Consider the following 21,196-nt stretch of genomic DNA (forward strand, 5'->3'; position numbering starts at 1 on the left):
AGTGTTGAATATTGTTTGCTAGGTAATTATTAATATGATTTTGTGGTTTAAATGTACACCAAAGATTGTTTTCATTATCATTACCTATGGATAAGTGGAATAAAATCATTTTTATATAAACTAAATCTCTTTCATATTTCTAGTTGTAGTTATAATGTACTTTCAAGTGAATTATGAAATACAGAAACACGAGGAACCTTGGTTTATCTTCCTGAAGTTTTCACTATTATAAATTTATCTATAGCTGTAATTTGGTCCAAATTGAAAATTTGAACCAATTTTAATCTTTTTCAGTCCTTTTCTCTCCCTAATAAAATATAGCTGGTCTTTGGTCTTCACAATACTACAGAATGGAAATGTATGTACATTTGACTCAAGTTATTATCACAAGTTTGAGAAAACATGGACAAACACTAGTATTCTGTGAAGTGAGTGTACACTACTATCTAACAGATGACTATTAACTTTTTGGTATTATTAGAAATGTATCTCTTTGCTGTCCACAGTGGCAAACACAGGTAATCTTGGTGATTTTGGGAGACTAGGACTAGAACAGATGTATTACAAACTTCAGACTAGCCTTGGCAACTTGCCTCAAAACAAAAAAAATAAAATAAAAAGGCCTGGGGCTCAGTGGTAGATTGCCCATGGGTTCAATCTCTAGTACCACCATTGTTAAGGGAACCTCAGGGTAGTCCCTTATTAACTATGCTGAACTTTTGATAATAATAATGAAACAATTATTCAGTTTTAACTACTTTTGTATGATCTTTGTATATAGGGCGTGCTGTACATAACATAAAGTCATAGTCTTTTTGACTGCAGAACTCAGAGGACAGCATGAAGGAGATGGTGGTATTTGACTAGGATCTTTCTACAGAGAAAGAGATAGTATAAAACAGTGAGCTAATATAAGTGATACTAAGAAAGATCAGAGGTACAAAAGCACAGGCTTTGTCTTGAAGTGATAGGCAATTTAGTTTGAAATGACAGACCTAGGAAGATTTACTACTATCAGATCACTGTAGCATTAACTATATTCTACATTTATTCATGTTATTTGTGGGCATAAAAAGGCTATTTGTAGTTTATATTGGAAGAAAACTATGGTAAGTCAATAATGGAAGAGTAACATTGTTGATATCCACATGTAGATATTAACAGGCATTCAGAAGTAGTCTAAGAATTTATGAATCTGGTTGGAATTAAACTATCTGTGGGAGTTACCTCCATTAGTGGTTGTACTCATTGTTGAAATCATACAGAGAAGGGTTAGAATGAGTAAAGACAGTATCCTATATATGATGATTAGACAGAGGAAAAGTATCTGTTAAGGAAAGGTGCTCTTAAGGAACCAGCAGAGGTAATGTTCCAAACTTGCAGAGTTTGAAAAAGTTTGTCTGCTATGTTAAATGTATAAGAGCCTCAAATGAGTCTTTTGGTGATCTTTGACCAAGCAGTTTTAATGGAAAATCTTTCAAGGCAAAGGGAACAGTGAAGATTTTTTAGGTTACATGAATTCTATCAGATTTATAGAATTAAGCCAGAAAACAGGAGATATTAAAAAAGTAGAGTATCAAACCAAATTCTTGAGGAGGTAAAAAAGAATAAAGTTTTACTTTGTTTCCAAGATGAGGTAACATTGACCAAAGAAATTAATATATATTGGAGAGAAGTTGGAATGAGTTATTATTGACCAAGCAATGAGTTTTGAGACATGAACCCTGCCATATTTCTAAGACCTTCATGATAAATTTTCTGTTGGATATTGAAAACTGATTGAACTGTGGCATTGAATTAAAATATGTGACTTTTAGAACTATATTTTCTTAGTTAAGTATTATAGTACATTCATTATCAATTTTGGATTATATGCATTCTGTTGAATTTCTGTGAATATATAACTTAGATTTCCAGTGCTTTTTTTTTTTTTTTTTTTAATCTTTCGGTGTCATTTTTATTTCTCAGAGGTTATATATCAAAATAGTGTGAAATATGTATAAAACTCTTTGCTGAAAATTTTTATTCATGTGTTTCCTTGTCATTTAGCTTGACCCAAAGATTATTCGCCCATTTATAGTTGAATGCCATCAAACAATTGCCAAACTTGATAATCAGAATATGAAAGCCATTAAAGGGCTTGAAGATCGGCTCTATGCCCTGGATCAGATGATTGCTAGCTGTGGCCGACTGGTGAATGAACAGAAAGAGCTCGCTCAGGTACCTGATTTCTCATAGAAAAAAGATTTTATAGTTTGTCTATATACATTAGTTTATGTGCAGAATCAATTTGGTGAGCACCATGTTTTCACTTTCTTCTTGGGTGTTGGTAATATATTATTATTGTTTCAATGTAATAGACAATAAGGCACATTCCTAACGGTTATCTTTGATTAAATAAAGTGAGCTCAGTGCTCTAGTTGAAAGTTGAAATATAAACCATGAAAGTGCTTCTCACAGCTAGAGAAAAGGGAGAAGTTCAACATTTTTTAATATGATAAAAGTAGTCATTGTACTAGTAAATATTTGAATATCTCCAACTCTCCTGGAAACTGACTAGAAAATTTCCTAAATGACATAAGTCATTAAGCCACAGATTAATGACAAGGGTAAGAAATGAAATTCTTAAAAGGACAGAAGAAAAATACGAAATCTTGAATTGGTTAATACTTTGATTTTTGGCCACCTGTCCTCCAACATGACAAGTACTATGGCATGCATAGCACCAAGCCAAATGGTTGCATTTCATATCAAATTTTAATGCCTGTTTTTCTACCTTAACTTTCCTCTGCCAGTTTTTTCTGGATATTCTGTTTGATTAAAAGATATAAATAATCATATCCCCCATGTTAGCTTTTTTCTTTTTTTCAGAGTAAAACTTGCATCCTTGATATAATGTAGTAGAGTGTAATAGAAATTAGAATGTCCTTTAGTAGTTTTTAGCTGCATATTTAATTTTGTCCTTTTCAAATCTCTTTAAATTACCTTTGTTGGTAGGCCAGGGCAGGGGGTGTGGGATTATTTGGAATTGAAACCAGAGTGTACTGCCTCAGAGCTATATCTCCCGTTTGTTTACTTATTTGTTTGTTGTTTTTGAGACAGAATCTCACTAAGTTGCCAAGGCCAGCCTGGAACTTGGGATCCTGTCTTAGCTTCCTGTGCAGCTGGGATTATAGGGATGTACCACCACATATGACTAAGTCACCTTAATTTCTGGAGGATAGTTGCACAACTTGGTGTGGAAATTCTAGAATGTTAACTCTTTGTTATATGGACTTTGTCTGTGTTTGATTTGATTTTTAGCAGTTTTGCAATGATGTGATAGGTGTAACTTTTTTCTTATTGATCCTACATTAGGCCTACTGTGCTTCTTGAATCTGTAGCTTAATGATTTATGTCATTTAGGAAATTTTCTAGTCAGTTTCTCTTGCTTTTTGCCTCAGTTTGCCTTTTCCTTCAGGGATTCCAGTTACAAGTTTTAGTTGGAATGAGGACTAGCTGTAGTTAGCCATTTGTTAATGTTTTATATTTGTTGTTCATTTTCCAATTCTACAGATCTATATAGTTTCAAATTTTCTTTCAAAATATTGTCTTATCCATCATCTCTGTAATCATATTTTAGCATACAATATTTAAAAATTTTGTATCTGTTAGCTTCATTACCTGTGCCTGAGGCTGTTTATATTTTTATTGTTTCCTTAGTTTTGATTCCTGGGATCTTGCCTTTTCGTGTCCTTGATTATTTTTTAAAGAAGAACTAAAGAATATTATGATCTTTTGTTCTCCTAGATCTTTTATACCTAAAGCTACAGGTTACTGTTACTGAACAAAAAACTTTACATTCCTGATCTTTTACTCTTTCTCCTGGATCATTCTTTTTTAATCCTGCATAGAATCAGTCATGATTATTTAACCAGTCTTCCTTTGATCATTTAGGCTATAAAAATTTTTTCTTACTACAAATATTGTTTAAATATCCCAACATCTATTTTTATGTCCATATTCTAATTTTTTTTTCAGGCACAGTCTCAAAATAACTAGATTAAGGTGTTTGTGCATTTTAAATATTCATGATGTATAATGCCTTGCAAAGAGGCAAAACCAAAATCAGTATTTCCAGTGTATAACAAAAGTAATTTTCCCTTATCAGTGTTTTTCCTCTGAATTGCTATGTGCCAAATTTGCTTTATGTTAATGATTTTATAAGAATTTATCATAACTGAGCCAGGCATGGTGGTGCACACCTAGCTATAATCCCAGCAACTCAGGAGTCTTGCAAGTTCAAGACCAACCTGGGCATCTTAGTGAGATCCTTTCTTTCTTTTTTTCTTTCTTTCAGGGATTGAACCCTGGAGTGCTTAACCACTGAGCCACATCCTCAGCCCTTTTTTTATATTTTATTTAGGGACAGGGTGTCACTGAGTTGCTTAGGGCTTCGTTAAGTAAGCTGAGATTGGTTTGAACTCATGATCCTCCTACCTCAGCCTCCCAAGCTGCTGGGATTACAGGCATGTACCACTGTGCCCAGCTAGATCTTTTCTTAAAATAGGAGTTAAAAAGGGGCTTAGTGATATGCCCTTGGGTTCAGTCCTCAGTTTAAAAAATAGGAAAAAAATGAATTTTAGCATATCTGTTGTACAGGTTATATTTCAGCTGTTAAGAATGTCATGGATAAGTGACATCTTCTGGATCTCCTTGTTTTTCTAATTTGAAAAATACAGCAAACTTAGTCAGGCAAGGGTTCCTTAATTCTAAGTATTGTCATGAATGCATTTATTATATCAGAAAACTCCTGGACTTTAAAAATCTTGTTTGAGGACTGGAGTTATAGCCTAGTGGTAAAGCATTTGCTAGCATTTGCTAAGGCTTTAAGTTCAGTTCCTAGCACCACTAAAACAAATACCCTGTTTGAAGATAGAACAATTCATGTTTTTTTTTGTTTTTTTTTTTTTTTTTTCGGGAGAAAGGGATGGGTACCAGGAATTGAACTCAGGGGCACTTGACCACTGAGCCACATCCTTAACCCTATTTTGTATTTTATTTAGAGTTAGGGTCTCACAGAGTTGCTTAGTGCCTCGCATTACTGAGGCTGACTTTGAACTCATGCCTCAGCCTTCTGAGCTGCTGGGATTTCAGGCATGCGCCACCACGCCCAGCATGATTTATGTTTATTGGAGATTTTTCTCTTAACTGAATGTTCATGCCATTCTTGAAACACAACTAAATGTCCTTTAAAATGTCTTTTCTCTAAGGGATTTTTAGCTAATCAGATGAGAGCTGAAAACTTGAAGGATGCATCTGTATTACCTGATTTGTGCCTGAGTCATGCAAATCAGTTGATGATTATGTTGCAAAATCATAGAAAATTGTTGGATATTAAACAGAAGTGTACCACTGCCAAACAAGAGCTAGCAAATAATCTACATGTCAGACTAAAGTAAGTGATTCTGTCATAACTAATTTAGGATCTTTAGACTTGATATGTATTTCTCTGCAGTGATATAAGTTGTTTTGCCCTACCACTGTATTTGAATATTGGTTAACCTTGGGGTTAGTCTATTTTTATTGCACATTAATATCATGATTTCCTTAGACCACACAAAAATAAATTATTTTTCGCAAACTTTTGTGGCTGTTCACAATAATGGATTTTATTCTATAGATGGTGTTGCTTTGTGATGCTACATGCTGATCAAGATGGAGAGAAATTGCAAGCTTTGCTCCGCCTTGTAATAGAGCTGTTGGAAAGGGTCAAAATTGTTGAAGCTCTTAGTACAGTTCCTCAGATGTACTGCTTAGCTGTTGTTGAAGTTGTAAGGAGAAAAATGTTCATTAAACACTACAGGGAGGTATGCAGTTGATTTCCTTTTAATTGTGTTTAAACATTAGTGAATCGATATGTTACTGACATTAGCTTCCCTCTTCCAGTGGGCTGGTGCTTTAGTCAAAGATGGAAAGAGATTGTATGAAGCTGAAAAGTCTAAAAGGGAATCCTTTGGGAAATTATTTAGTAAGTTTTCTTCATTCACAACTTTATTTACTTTTTTAAAGGAAAAAAGGAAGTTTTTGTTTCATACATATAAATTATCTATAGCATTGAACTGTATGTAGGTGATATTATTGAAATCTAGGGAAATAGTCTTTATTTGTAGAATTGAATCCATTGTTAAGTTTTAAATATGAAGCATTACCTAGTTTTAATTTAGCACTTCAAATCAGATTTTTTTTTAACCTTAAACTAATGTTCCAAAATAACCATTTATATAATTCCTTTCTACAGGGAAGTCTTTTTTAAGAAACCGTCTGTTTCGGGGACTGGACTCCTGGCCCCCTTCCTTTTGTGTATGTATTTATTTTCTAACTATGAGTACAGTTGTACATTCTAAAAACTTTTGTCCTAGAAGTAGCAACATTTATCAGAAACAGAAATTGTTATACTTTTTTATAATCAATGTAAAAATGTGTTTGGCTTTGAAAGTCAGATGGCATAAAGCTTTAGGATATATTCATAATTTTGATCAAGAGTCTTCATCACCCAGGAGGATACTTCATATTACATTATTAGGATTAGTAGGAATAGAATATCTTATTTATTATTGTTAACTTTTCCCTCCTTCCCTTCCCTTCCCTCTCTTTGTCTTCTTTCTTCCTTCTGCCATTACATTCCCCTCCCCTTTTTCATTTTTTTTTCTTCTTTTTTGCTTTTCGTTATACTTACCTCTTCCTCTTCTCTCCCCCTCAATTCCTCCCTCTTACTTTGACAAATCAGAATGGGGCACAGGGACTCCTCAGTAATTCCTGAAAAATAAACCACGATAAATTAGTTTGGCATATTACTAAGCCTATGTTCCATAAGTCTCTCTCTCTCTCTCTCTTTTTTTTTGAATGAGGGGAAAAAAAAAAACATTTGTAGAAACAATATAATTTGTGAGATACTAGGTCCTACCACTCCCATATTAACCCTTTAGCTTTAAGCATGTTTCTATAGTGCATATACCTAGGACTTTAAAAACTTTCTTGTGCTGGGGAATGAGCCCAAGGATACTTTACATCCTCAGCCCCTTTTATTTTGAGACAGGATCTTGCTGTGTTGCCAGGGTTAGCTTTGAACTTGAGATACTTCTGGGTCAGTATCCCAAGTAGATGGGATTATAGGCATGCACCAACCCACTCAGCTTAAAATATATATATATATATATATATATATATATATATATATATATATATATATGTTTTTTTTTTTTTTTAAATAGATACAAATTGATGAAATAATAGGAAGGCATTTCTGTACTCATTTATCCCAAAATACTTTTTTATGAAGAACATCTTGACATTAATAAATCTGCTTGAAAACAATTAAAAAACCAATTACAGTTATTTTAAAATGCTCCTTTCTTGCCAATATTATAAAGAAAACAATAAGTTTTCCAGTTTTTGTTTTGTTTTGTTTTTAAGTTGAAATTGACCCAAGAGTACACATTTTAGAAAATTCAGTAGAAAAGTCAAGGGAAGAGCAAGGCAGTATTACATAGAATATGTTTAAACTATATTATAGAAGCAAGACATGATAATAGGAAATAAGAATAGATCGAGGGCTAGATTGGTCTTTCATGATCATGCTGTAGGTATAGGAAAACATTGAGAATAGTGTATTACTAGAGCCATGAGTGATTTTATTTACTATTGATTGGAGTATTAGAATTCTTGTAAAATGACGTTTAAGACAAAACAGGGAGAATAGGCATATCATTTGATCACTAATATGTTATGCCAGGTCTATTAAAGTTTTTCTAAAAGTAGTATGCCATGTCTTCTTTGATTTTTCATTTTTATTTTATCCTCTTAATTGTGGATATGAATGCACATTTTTTTGTCAGTTTGTTATTGAATTCAGTTATTGTAAGAAACCATATATGAATTAGTCCTTCACATTTTTGGTTAAAAAAAAATATATTTTTATGCAGACTCAGAAGCCCCGAAAGTTTGACTGTGAACTTCCAGATATTTCATTAAAAGATTTACAGTTTCTTCAATCATTTTGTCCCTCAGAAGTTCAGCCATTCCTCAGGTAAATGTCATTACTATTTTTAAATTCAATTATAACCTTAAAATGTTTTAATTGATTTAGAGATGTTGAAAATAGCACCAGTATTCTTAAGAAGGTGCCAGAATAGATGTTTTATGATAGACGGGTTCTCCCGTGACTGCTTTTGGAAATTTCTGGGAGAAAATATAAATATTCAGAAAATTAAGATAAAATAGATGAAAGTTTTACCTCTTACATGCAATTTATTTTTTCTAGTTGTTACTCTGACTTGTAATAATGTTGGGAGATTTATAACTTGCCATTTTACTAATAATAACTCAGGGTTCTTCCAGTTTTCCTGGTATTGATTAAAAAGGAATGATCATGTTTTAGTTATTTTTGACAGTGAAATAATTGTTTGCAGTCATCCATCTTTTGGTTAAGAAATCAGAAATCTAATTTGCTTGCATTCTGTTTCAGGGTCCCTTTACTTTGTGACTTTGAACCTCTACACCAGCATGTACTTGCCCTACATAATTTGGTAAAGGCAGCACAAAGTTTGGATGAAATGTCACAGACCATTACAGATCTACTGAATGAACAAAAGGCAAAAGAAGTTCTTTCGAATATTTCTCTTAGTGTAAATGTTTGTGTTGCTGCAGCTCTTTAAGCCTTTCTCTTTGTCTTCCAGGCATCTGTGAGTCAGGCATCCCCACAGTCTGCTTCTTCCCCACGGATAGAAAGTGCAACAGGAATTGCAACTACTACCTCATCAAGAACTCCTCCTCCACTAACTGTTCAGGACCCCTTATGTCCTGCAGTATGTCCCTTGGAAGAATTATCTCCAGATAGCATTGATGCACATACATTTGATTTTGAAACTATCCCCCATCCAAACATAGAACAAACTATTCACCAAGTTTCTTTAGATTTGGATTCATTAGCAGAAAGTCCGGAATCAGATTTTATGTCTGCTGTGAATGAGTTTGTGATAGAAGAAAATTTATCTTCTCCTAATCCTATAAGTGATCCACAAAGTCCAGAGATGATGGTGGAATCACTTTATTCATCAGTTATCAATGCAATAGATAGTAGACGTATGCAGGGTACAAATACATGTGGTAAGGAGGTTTTTGGAGATCATGCTTCTCTGAATGTTCAACTGGAAAAATGTAGAGTTGTTGCCCAAGACTCTCACTGCAGTATACAAACTATCAAGGAAGACCTTTGCCATTTCAGAACATTTGTACAAAAAGAACAGTGTGACTTTTCAAATTCTTTAAAATGTACAGCATTGGAAATAAGAAACATTATTGAAAAGGTAAAATGTTCCCTGGAAATAACACTAAAAGAAAAACATCAAAAAGAACTACAGTCTTTAAAAAGTGAATATGAAGGTAAGCTTGATGCACTAATAAAGGAAAGTGAAGAAAATGAAAACAAAATCAAAAAACTGAAAGGAGACCTCTTATGCCTTGAGGAAGTTTTACAAAATAAAGACAATGAATTTGCTTTGGTTAAACATGAAAAAGAAGCTGTCATCTGCCTACAGAATGAAAAGGATCAGAAGTTGTTGGAGATGGAAAATATAATGCACACTCAAAATTGTGAAATCAGAGAGCTGAAGCAATCACGAGAGGTGGTGTTAGAAGACTTAAAAAAGCTCCATGTTGAAAATGATGAGAAGATACAGTTATTGAGGGAAGAACTTCAGTGCTTAGAGCAAAGTCATCTGAAAGAATTAGAAGACACACTGCATGTCAGGCATACACAGGAGTTTGAGAAAGTTATAACAGACCACCAGGTTTCTTTGGAGAAATTGAAAGAAGAAAATCAACAAAGAATTGTTCAGATACAAGAGTCTCATGCCATGATTATCCAGGAAAAAGAACAGCAACTGCAGGAATTAAAACTCAAGGTTTCTGATTTGTCAGACATGAGATGCAAGTTAGAGGTTGAACTTGCTTTGAAGGAAGCAGAAACTGATGAGATAAAAATTATGCTGGAAGAAAGCAGAACACAGCAGAAGGAGACCTTGAAATCTCTCCTTGAACAAGAAACAGAAAATTTGAGAACAGAAATAAGTAAACTAAACCAAAAGATCCAAGATAATAATGAAAATTATCAGGTAGGCTTAGCTGAGCTAAGAACTTTAATGACAATTGAAAAAGATCAGTGCATTTCAGAGTTAATTAGTAGACACGAAGAAGAATCTAATATTCTTAAAGCTGAATTAGCTAAAGTAACATCTTTGCATCATCAAGCATTCGAAATAGAAAAAAACTTAAAAGAACAAATAGTTGAACTACAGAGTAAATTGGACTCAGAATTGAGTGCTCTTGAAAAACAAAAAGATGAAAAAATCACCCAACAAGAAGAGAAATATGAAGCTATTATCCAGAACCTTGAGAAAGACAAAGAGAGATTGGTCATGAGCCATGAACAAGACAGAGAGCAGTTAATTCAGAAGCTTAATTGTGAGAAAGAAGAAGCTATTCAGGCTGCCCTAAAAGAATTTAAATTGGAGAGAGAAGTTGTTGAGAAAGAGTTATTAGAGAAAGTTAAACAACTTGAGAATCAAATAGCACAAAGGTAAGAATTAAGTTTAGTCTGTAATTATAAAATTAAAATATTGGTGATTCAGATGTTGTACATGTAATCATAGTACCTTGATTTACCTGTTTATCATAGGTAAAATGTAACAATTGGGATATTTTCATGAAGTAAAAATGTATACTTTAAAAATAGGTTTCTTGCAAAGATTATACATAATGGACTATATAAATCCAAAGATTATACATAAGGGACTATATAAAGCCATTAGTGGCTTTAAAAAATAAATTAGTATTTTGGATTTTTCAGAGTTGCTTTCTTGGAAATTTGAAATGTTTGAGGAGCTTCTTTCCCTTATAATTTTAATTGATTTTTATGTGTGGTTTTTACTAAATTCTTCACTTAAATTATTTTTGTTCTCTTTATGTTTAATATGAATGTATTAGAGTATTACATTTCCTCTGAGCATTGTCTAGCAAAGCCTAAATCATAGATTGTGAATATGCAGAGTGTTTTTGTTGTTATTTTTTCTTGATATATTACAATGTTATTTTCTCTGTGGTTGGAAAGATAATGTTTTGAAATTTCAGATTTGATACCATCGTTGTGGGTTGTTTTTTTGTTTTTATATTTTTATTATTGTTACTGTCTGTTACTGTCCTTCGATCACAGAGGATGGTTTTTGGTACTTCTTTTGAGAATTTGTGATGGGATTTTGTGACCCAATAAACAGTTTCTAGAATATAATCAACATAACAATTAGTTCCATCATTGATTCTCAAGGTAAATACATTGATAAATATATATTTTATATTTTAACCTCTGTTTCTTGCGTTAGCATTTTTTAAACAATCTTTTATTGACTTCTGTGTAATACTCACTTATTGTTGTACAATTAAACCTCCCCTCTGGTTTGAAAATAAAGCTCTTCATGTAATCTAGGGAGATCAGAAGATTAACAGAGAAATTAGGGCTTGCATGAATGTTAAGAGAACTCCAGGGGAAAAGGCCAACGGAGTCAATACTTGGGAAACTGAGGCAGGAGGATTTGAGGTTTGAAGTCAACAACTTAGTGAGGCACTATATTAAAATAAAATTTTAAAAAGTTGGGGGTGTGGTACAGTGATAGAGTGTTTGCTTTGTATGCGTAAGGTTCCTTGTTCCATCCACATTTTCATAAAAAAATGCATCAGGAGTCAGGGATTCTGGCCAAACTAACCTAACAGGATTCTTGCTGAAGGCAGCCTAGGGTGCTAAGGGAATGAGGAATTTTATTAAATGTTAAGGAAAAATAGATACTAAAAGTGAGGAGTTCTCTGTAAACTGACTTGCCAAGCTTCTTGTTATAACTGGACAACACAGACCAGACAAGAACAGATGCCAACCAAAGTTGAAGCCTAGAGGGCTAGAAGAGCCTGACTGAAGTTTACTCAGTCTTTGTCAAGCTCTAAGTGAAATACCAGGAAAACAAACACTGAAGCACTCAACAAAGCTGATGGTTGGTTCTTTCTGCCTCACTGAGAAGCTGATGCAATGTTCAAGAATCTCTTCAAAGCACAGGTGGTCCAGTTCAATCTACAGCATAAATTGGGCAGCTCTCAATTATTTGCCAGTATCCTTCTGTGAGAGTGTGTCTGACTGCAACAACCTCTGGAAAATGAGTCTGGGCTTCTCTTCTACCTTCCAGATCTTGCAGGTGTTCTTTCCCATGGCAGATTTGAAGCCGTACAGGGGATTCTGGGAAATGTACAGTCTGTATTGTAGTATGTTATGAGATTACAAAAGGGATAACGGCAGTGCTGAGGGGACACCACAGTCCAGCACTGTGCACCCTATTTTAAAGTGAACAGTTAGGCATAAATCTCTTTTGCCCAGTATTGAACTTCTAAATAAAGACACTTCACTAACTCGTTTGTTTGACATGATGCACCTTATGTCCTTGTGTCACCTCATCTCATTACCTTCTCTTGGAAAGGTAAGATTCCAACTGCTGTCACTCTAGCTCTCTTAGGATGAACACTTAATGTTTATTTCCTTTTGTGCTCTGTCACAGCTCTGGTATTCTGTAGGTTAAATGCTGACATACAGGTTTAACTACCAGCATCAAACCAATTTCACAAATTAGTAAATGGGAGAAGAGTTAAAGATAAAAATTGGATTAATATGTATAGGCTATATTTTTGTAAACAACCTTGCAACTTTAGTAGGTATTTGTCATTTCCTTCCTTTAATACTTATTACCTTAGCTATTGCCTCCTCTGATCTTATTTCCTTACCTGATAGTATGATTCTGATCTTTGTTTCTGAAAAGAGATTGCCATTAGTGATACTTCTGTAGTACAGTTGCTGTAGTTTTTCCATTTATTTTTTTTTCAGTGCCATGGTAGTGCCAGGAAACACCCACAGAAAATGCCCCAGAATTTCATTAATAATTCTTTTCTGCCTTCACTGTATAGGAATAATGAAGATCAGTCATCAGAATGACAGCCTTTTTGTTCTGTTTTGTTTTTGTTTTTGTTTTTGTTTTTTGCATATTCAATATCATGAAGCCCTAGGTGGATAAGTGATAGTATAAGCTTCTACCAGTTCATTGGGACCCCAGCTTTATCTCCTAGTTAATTCTTTTTTAGGAAATAAATTTTCTTCCTAAGTCAACATGACCCAAAATTGTAAATTCTCACTTATATGTCATTGGGTTGTTACAATTTTCCTTTGTGTTTCTTTGACCTCTCTTTTTTGATTATGGGAAAATTGGTTTTGCATAGTAGTCTCTGGTTCAGAGCATGTACTACATTGATCTCCAATTTTATCAGGCCAGATTGCTGTAGAAATTGACATGTGTGGCAAAACCAGTGACTTCTGTGAGCATGAAATCATAGCTCTGTGTCTTTTATGGTAAACTAACTTATTTTCAGAAGCAGTTCTAGTGACTACATCATTAAGTTTTGGAATTGTAGTTTTGGCATAATATTGGAAGCACGGAATGTCATTCCATATGGACAAAAACTGATCTTTTGAAAACAGCCTGTGGTCCAGTATAATCAGCCTGCTGTCTGGTCTCCCTAGGGAACATTGGCATATGAGGAGCTATAGTATGTTTTGTTACTTGATGTGGGCAATCCCATGTTGCTGAGCCCATGCATAAATTCAGATTTGCTTCTGTGGACATTTCTCATTGGTCTATGCAAAAGAGATACATGAGAGTAGAGGAAGAAGTTAATTTACTAATAGTAGCCACTGACGCATTTATCCTGATCATGTGCTTAGTAACATGGATTTCTTGCAATGAGGTATAATGCTATCAGAGGACTCAAAGATCTTCACATTTTATTCCCATTTTAAGAGGTGCAACCATATTCCTTTTCCACAAATTTCTTCACTAAATTTTAGTCTAGTTTCTTTCCATTTCTTCAGTACCCAGGTAAGCCTTTTTCCTAGTCTTCATGAATCATTTTAGATCTGTACCCCGGCCCTTTCTCTTTATGGGTAACTTCAGATGCACTGCTTGATATATATTATCACTGTGCTCCGGGGAAGATTTCACTTTAGTCCTGTTCTTCAGGGCTTATCTGTCAGTGTGGCTCTGATGCGTCTCCTGTACTTTTGAAGAATAGCAACATGTTATGCTTCAGAGTGAGAGCTGTAGTTAGAGATGTATGAGAGAGGCAATGTAGCAGGACCCTAAAGCTCCTGTACCTTCCTTGTGCCTTCAGGACTAGTTTGACCTAGGTCTTATATATACCACATCTACTTGATAAGAGAATGCTGCTATGCATTCTCTTATAGTATACTTAGTGTTGGGCAGCTAAGATCACATGATCTCATTGTTTTCCAGCATCTTCAGGGACCCAATAGCAAGCTGTAAGCTATTTTGCGAAAGGAAAATAGTTATCTGCTCCAAAATCCTAGGGATCTTAATTGTGATTGATCCTATAGGAACTGTTAAAAGAGTCCATATAGCATCCATTTCTGCTGCAAACACATTAAACATCTATTAGGAATTGTGACATTAGAGAAACTAGCATGTTTATCTGGCCCTATTTCAAGGAGGGATCTTCTTCACTCTTGGACCTACAAAGATAGGCAACCTTATAAGTTATTGGTAAATGGCTCAGAATAGTACATGCCAATGTGCTGTATGCTGACTCTTAAGATTCAGAGAGGGTCATCCAGCAGCATCTTGTCCCTTCATGTTAGAAGTGACATCACATGCTATGGACCTCTGGACACTTAGAAATCTTAATGTGCTTCTGTACTCTCAGTTTTCATGACCTTCATTGCCCAGTCTGCACGCATGTATCCCTGTAGTTCAGGTAATCACTAGTTCCTCTTTACTAATTCTAAGCAGCACCTTACCACCAAATGTGTTAGATCAGTATGGTGGCCTGAGGAATCACAAGATCAGCTTTCCCCCTGAAGAATTATATTTTAAGAAATAAGAATACCTTTCTCACATTAATTTTAGTGATCTTCCAAGATAAATGGGTATAAGTGTTGAAATTGTTCAGTGAGTTAGACTTTTTTTTTTTTTTTTTTTACCCACCTCGAAACTGCTAAGTAAATTACCTTACAAGGCCATCCTTCAATATGTAAAGACAATTTGAAAATGTAATCCCATCCCTCCTCTTATCCACGACTTCACTTAACCTATAGTCCCTGGCATTTTTATGGCTCTGTGATCCATCTTCTGATACTTCATCAGAAAGTCACTAGTAGCTTGGCACTATGTCACAGTGGCTACTGCATTTATCTCAATTAATCTTATCATGTATACATTATCATCTCTCATCACAAGAAGGGTGAGTATATAGTACAGTAGGATATTTTGAGACTCCACTCAACATCCCTTTTATTTTTGCAATTATCTTACTTTACTGTGCCTAATTTAGAAATTAAACTTTGTCATGGATGTATATGTATGTATGGGTTTCAGGCATATACTGGGAAGTTTTGAAGTTCCCCACAGATAAAGGGGAGGGGGATGTGGTACAGTTTTATTAGACTATAGCCATGTCTATTGATTTATCTGCTGCCTATGATTGCCTTTGTCAAGTCTTGAGTATTTGTAGTAGAGAACATTAGGCTAATATTTTATTGCCTACCCCATTAAAGCAAAATTTTGACACCTGTTCATATAATGATAGGATTTTGAGCGCAGCAGCGGTGTGGGTTACCAAGTCGATAGCTAGGTGTTTCAGGTAGTAGTCGCCTTGGTTGGATTAAACAGAGAGATCATATTTGAAACAACAGTCTAATTGGAGTCAGTCCCTTATTAAATTTATGATGATCTGTTACTAGTCTCCAATGTCTTCTGACTATGACCTGTGTAGGTTAAATAAGAATGTGATAGAAATCTCCCCTATCTCATGTGAAATTTAGAGATTTTACTTGACCTTTTATACTAGTAATAGTCCTCATTACTTCAGGGTTCCTTGAATAAAGGGTTTCTTGGTGTTCCTAATGTAGGGATTATGCCAGATTGCTTTTATTTTTATTCCACTACAGATTCTGGGCTTAATGATCTATCTATAGAAACCCACAGGGCCCAGGCTTTTTAATACCTGAGTGTTAATATTGTCCTCCTGGTGTTCTGCAGTGGCTTTAGGATGAACTGAAGTATTCCCGTGACCATCTGGAGAAGGCCACAGATCCCTTTCACAGATAGTCGATTATTGGCACAGGTCTTGGAGCGTGAGCTAGGAGATTCTCTTACATTAACATTTTCTCAATACCAGAGTCAGTTTTATTTTTAACAGTCTTAATGGGCCTTTAAGCAGCCCATTCTATTACAGCCTAAGGGACAAAACAACTTAGAAAGATTTGTGTGGGACAAATTTTCTGCTTACTGCTCTGGCTCTCCTGCCTGCAGTGGTGGAGCTTCATCATGATGGTTTTGTGCCACCCATTGTTCTCTGCCATGGTACAATCCTGTCATTCCCATTACATTCCTTGACTGTCAGATATCTCATCTCTCTCTCCTAACCCTGTCCTGTAGAGCACTTCTGTAGAGCCATTTTTGCTTGTTTTTCTCAAAACCTTAGTGAGGGAGTAGCCTCTGGACTCTAAGGATACACATGATGCATCCGTCCTTTCCACCATTCCACCCTTTAGATGCCTACTTCCAGATCAGGGGATGGAAAATTTGTTCTCTTAGGTCACGATGGTATTTTACAATTTGCAGGACATACGTAGTTTCAGTCATGTTCTCTTTGTGTTGCTTTCTTTTAAATATGTACCATTCCCTTTTCCCTTTTATATTGTGTTTGATACTAAGTTTCCCTGGGTGACCTGGAACTTGGCAGTCATCCTGTCTCAGCTTAATATGTGAAAACCAAGAGCATTTGTTCTCTAACTTTGGTCTTAAAATCCTTTTACTGTCACAGAATTGAGAACTCAAAAGTGATTTTATTTATATTGGTTATATCTGTCAGTATTTTCTGTATTAAAAAATTAAAAAATTACAAGATAGGTAGTTTAGAATAACAGCATATTAACAGATAATATATATATTTTACTGAGAACTGTTTTCTAAAATGAAAATTAGAAGAGTGACATATTTGCAAATCACTGTTGTTTGACTTATGAGATTTCCTATTTACCTCCACATCCCCTCTGTTGCAGTATGCTTTGATTGAAATATATGAAAAAAATTCAACCTTGTAGTGGTATGTAATTGGAAAAAGAAATATTTAAATAGCTGTTTCATAAAATAGTGGGTATTCTTTATTACTGAATTAAAATCCTGTAGACATTAGTTTCATTGTGGAATTTGAAACTGTCAGTGGGTTTTTTTCATGACTTTTACATCTATCCTTTGAAGTAAAATGAGGCTGATATAAAGACATACATTCTAGGACCTCTCCCAAGCCTTCCACTGCTTGATTGTTTGTACATATGCCAGAAGCAACAGAGTAACCAACTTCCAGGGAGAAACATTTGCAAGATATAAAAGTTTGGTTTTTTTTTGTTTTTTTTTTTTTATCTATTATGTCAAAAATCTTTTACAAGTCAAGAAGAAAAAGGTACATAGTTGATGAGAAAAATGGCCAGAGGACATGAACAGGTAGACTTAAGAGGAAATATCAAATGATCAGTATGGGAGTAGCAGTCCAGTCTACTTGGGATTGAGGAAATATAAAGTTAGAATCAGATTAGGCAATATTATATCAATAGTTTACATTGTTTTTAAGACTATAAGGGAAAAGGCTTTCACATACCTGTGGAAAAAGAAATGAGTGCAGCGTGCATGTGAAATTGATTTGGTGGGTCTCTAAGGCCACCTGTGACACAGCTTATCAGCTTGCTTCCAGGAAATAATGATGTAGATCTCAGTGAGTATGGGTGGGAGCATTTTAATTTTATAGTTTTAATTTTACTTTTTAATCTCAAAAAAAATATTTTTAGAAACCTAGTAAATAATAGTTATTTATTAGCCCTGAATTTAATATAGTCATTAGTCCATGTAAGTTCAGGCATCCATAAATATTGGTATAAAATAACAAGTTTTTGCTAGAACTTAATTAGTGATGGTGGGAGGAACTCTCTAACCCACTATCAAGTTCTGTGTAATGGTATTACAGTTTCTAACTGATAACAAATATATAATTCCTTGATTTTAATTTCAAGGTCTGTTTAGGGCATATATATATTTAAAAAGAATTATGTAAATATTGATGGGGGTAAGGGCATCTAATTTTAAGATAAATTTCTTAGATTTCTGAAGTTAATTCTTCCTGATGCCAGGACCATTTCAGGCCCTAGGGTAATACAAAAAAAGCTGACAGTCATTTGGAACATTTTCTAATGGTAACTTTAAAGAGTGTGCCATGGAATGTACTTTTTTGCCAGATTTGATAGAACCAGTAAGAAATTCCAGGCCCCCTCATGGGATAATTGCTGATTGTTCTCCACATGTGAAGATCTCCTTCTTTGCATTTTTACTATCAAAAGTTTGCTGTCTTACCAGTCATCATATAACATACCATATGCTAATCATTCAGTATGTGCTGATTCTTGTTTGGGGTGGGGGTGATATGGTGTCTTCAAAGAAGATTGTTTCTGTACATGCTTCTGTGCGTGGAGCCATTTCTTCTACTCATGTCATCTCAGCACAGCATTGACCATGGAAATAGAGTGCACTAGGCAGTTCAAAGATGCAAGACACCTAGAAATTACAGGCAATGCCCACCTTGCTTTCCCTCCCCGTTCATATATTCCCACAATTTGAATAAGCCATTTCATTGTAATATAAACCTAATACAGACCTTCTCTCCTTCAGTCTTGTTTGCTTTGCTCTCATTTCTTACCAATATCCTTTCTCACAGTAGTGTTTTCACAAAAACCTAATTCACCAGGCTCAGTGACTCATGACTATAGTCTTAGCGGATTGGGAGCCTGATGAATCTCTAGTTTAAAACCAGCCTCAGCAAGTTGTTGAGGCCCTGTCTCTAAATATAATATAGAAAAATGTGGGGGCTGGGGATGTGGCTCAATGGTTAAGCACCTCTGGGCTCAATCCCTGGTAGTCCCCCTAAAATAAAAACTTAAATTCACACCTTATCTTTCTAGACCAAAATATTTAGTGCCTTTAATTGCACTTACAATAAAATTCTGAACTTTTACTGTTTATGATCTGTCTTCCTCTCGATTCTGTAATCTCATTTCATACAATGCTGCGCTTTGATTATTGCTGTGTTCCAGTTTACCTTCTAACTGGGGATAATTCTTCAAGGAAGACATTAGCTGAACAGGATTTTTCTAAGCCTATTCTTACCTGGAAGACTTCAGTGTTAGTAGTACTAGTCCTTTTTTGTATTCTGACTTCTCATTAACCCTTTCATTTATGTAGTCTCCCAGTTTTCTAGCCTGCCATAGATTTCAGTTTGGATATTTCTTTCTCCTATAACCCCAAATAAAAATCTTTGCAAACAAATCTTTTACCTTGTCCTTTTAATTAATTGTGTTATGGAATTGGGAGTTCCTTTTCTAGCCTATTGGTGATTAAGAAGTCTTAGACTTTGAGATTACATATCTTGTTTCAAATTACATATTCTGTCTTTGGCCTAAATAAATCTGTCCCTTAGGAGCAAAATTTGAGTATCAAGTTGATTCAAGTTAGTTATATTAGAAAATTTGGAACTATGAAGAAAAGAATCTCCAGTTTCAATGTGATTATCAATTGTTAACATTACTGATTGTACATTTCTATTGTGTAACTAGATAAGAAGATTCCTTGGGGAAAGCAAACATTTTAAATACATCGATCATAAGATGCACCAGTTCTAAAAATACCATTTAAAATCAAGTGAATGCATATTGAAAACTAATGAGTTACTAGTAATGAAAGTAGTTGGGGAATTAACACAGCAGCATCTTTATTTTGATGTAAACTCTTGATAGTTTCTACTTACTGTTTAGTCATAAAGGCAGAAGGTTCACACAAATACCTTTCTTGCTATATTACATTTATGGGAAATCCAGTAGCCTAAATGTGATACTTGTTATATTTGTGAATGCATGAATATTTTAAAATTAATACCATATTCAATTTTTAAGTCCTGCTGTTGATTCTACCAGAGAAGATTCTTCAAGCTTAGTTGCTGAACTTCAAGAAAAGCTTCAGGTTGAAAAAGCTAAGTTTCTAGAACAACTTGAAGAGCAAGAAAAAAGAAAAAATGAGGAAATGCAAAATGTTCGAACATCTTTGATTGCTGAACAACAAGTATGTGCCTCTGTCTCCATTACATTTATTTGAGATCTAAAGATATAGACATAAATGAACAAATGTTACGATAAGGGCATGTATTTAAAAAATTTAAACAGTAATATGTCCCATGACAAGCCAAGGAAAGTAAGTATTCAGGGAGGTGAGTAGCCAGTAGTTCTGTGTAAGAATTATTAATTAATGAAGTGACAACTCTTGTTTTTGAATTGGCCTTTCTCTTGTATCTCCAAGTTTTGTGAGCACATACACAATTTCAGATTTCTAATATGAATTAAGTGAATAAACTGATTAAAACCAAAAGTGTAAAATTGACAGCCATCTAATCGATTTCTTATTTTAAAACTTCTCTAAACATTTATGAAATGGCATTGAGAGATGACTTCTAAGGTACTTAATGATTTCCTATTGAAAGCACATAAAATAAAATTGCTAAACTGCTTTTACAAATGTATATTACTTTTCTATATGTTAATAAAAACATAAATGGCTTAATACAAAGCTGTATTATAATTATTCCTTTCTGACAGCTCTTCATGTGCTTACTAATTTAATGAATTTATTAGGTCTTCATCCAAAAATACCAAATTATTTTCCTGTTAAATTTCCTCATTGCTGCCAGCATTATTGTCGTCATTTGTTGACTGGGGAAACAGAGGTCTTAGGTTTTTGCAACTGGAAATTCTAGGCAGATGAACAGAGTCATTTTAGATCATTTCATCAGTCCTCTATTTCTGTTGTGTTTCAAGAACATTGGGAATTTTGTAAATGAAATTCTTAGAAGAAATTCTGCAGTTTAAATTGTCACAAATGTGATCCACAAAAGCAGTTAGATATATGTGTTGTAGTAAGAAAGCGCGAAAATGTTGGGTAGTGATTAGTCTAGCCAAGAAAGA

At 34.4% G+C, this 21,196-nt stretch overlaps 1 protein-coding gene across 2 annotated transcripts in view; it reads left to right on the forward strand.

The window, feature by feature from the left end:
* Nucleotides 1-21,196, forward strand: part of Rb1cc1 (RB1 inducible coiled-coil 1) — a 72,950-nt gene that overhangs the window by 40,638 nt on the left and 11,116 nt on the right. For both annotated transcript variants that reach the window (XM_047564419.1, XM_047564427.1), the window contains exons 8-16: nt 2,050-2,220; nt 5,253-5,437; nt 5,663-5,849; nt 5,929-6,010; nt 6,281-6,342; nt 7,965-8,068; nt 8,507-8,633; nt 8,718-10,618; nt 20,135-20,300. In XM_047564419.1, coding sequence (XP_047420375.1) covers nt 2,050-2,220; nt 5,253-5,437; nt 5,663-5,849; nt 5,929-6,010; nt 6,281-6,342; nt 7,965-8,068; nt 8,507-8,633; nt 8,718-10,618; nt 20,135-20,300 — 2,985 coding nt within the window. The remainder of the gene's footprint in view (nt 1-2,049; nt 2,221-5,252; nt 5,438-5,662; nt 5,850-5,928; nt 6,011-6,280; nt 6,343-7,964; nt 8,069-8,506; nt 8,634-8,717; nt 10,619-20,134; nt 20,301-21,196) is intronic.

The sequence above is a fragment of the Sciurus carolinensis genome, chromosome 1, assembly GCF_902686445.1.
Source record: "Sciurus carolinensis chromosome 1, mSciCar1.2, whole genome shotgun sequence".
Lineage (NCBI taxonomy): Eukaryota > Metazoa > Chordata > Mammalia > Rodentia > Sciuridae > Sciurus > Sciurus carolinensis.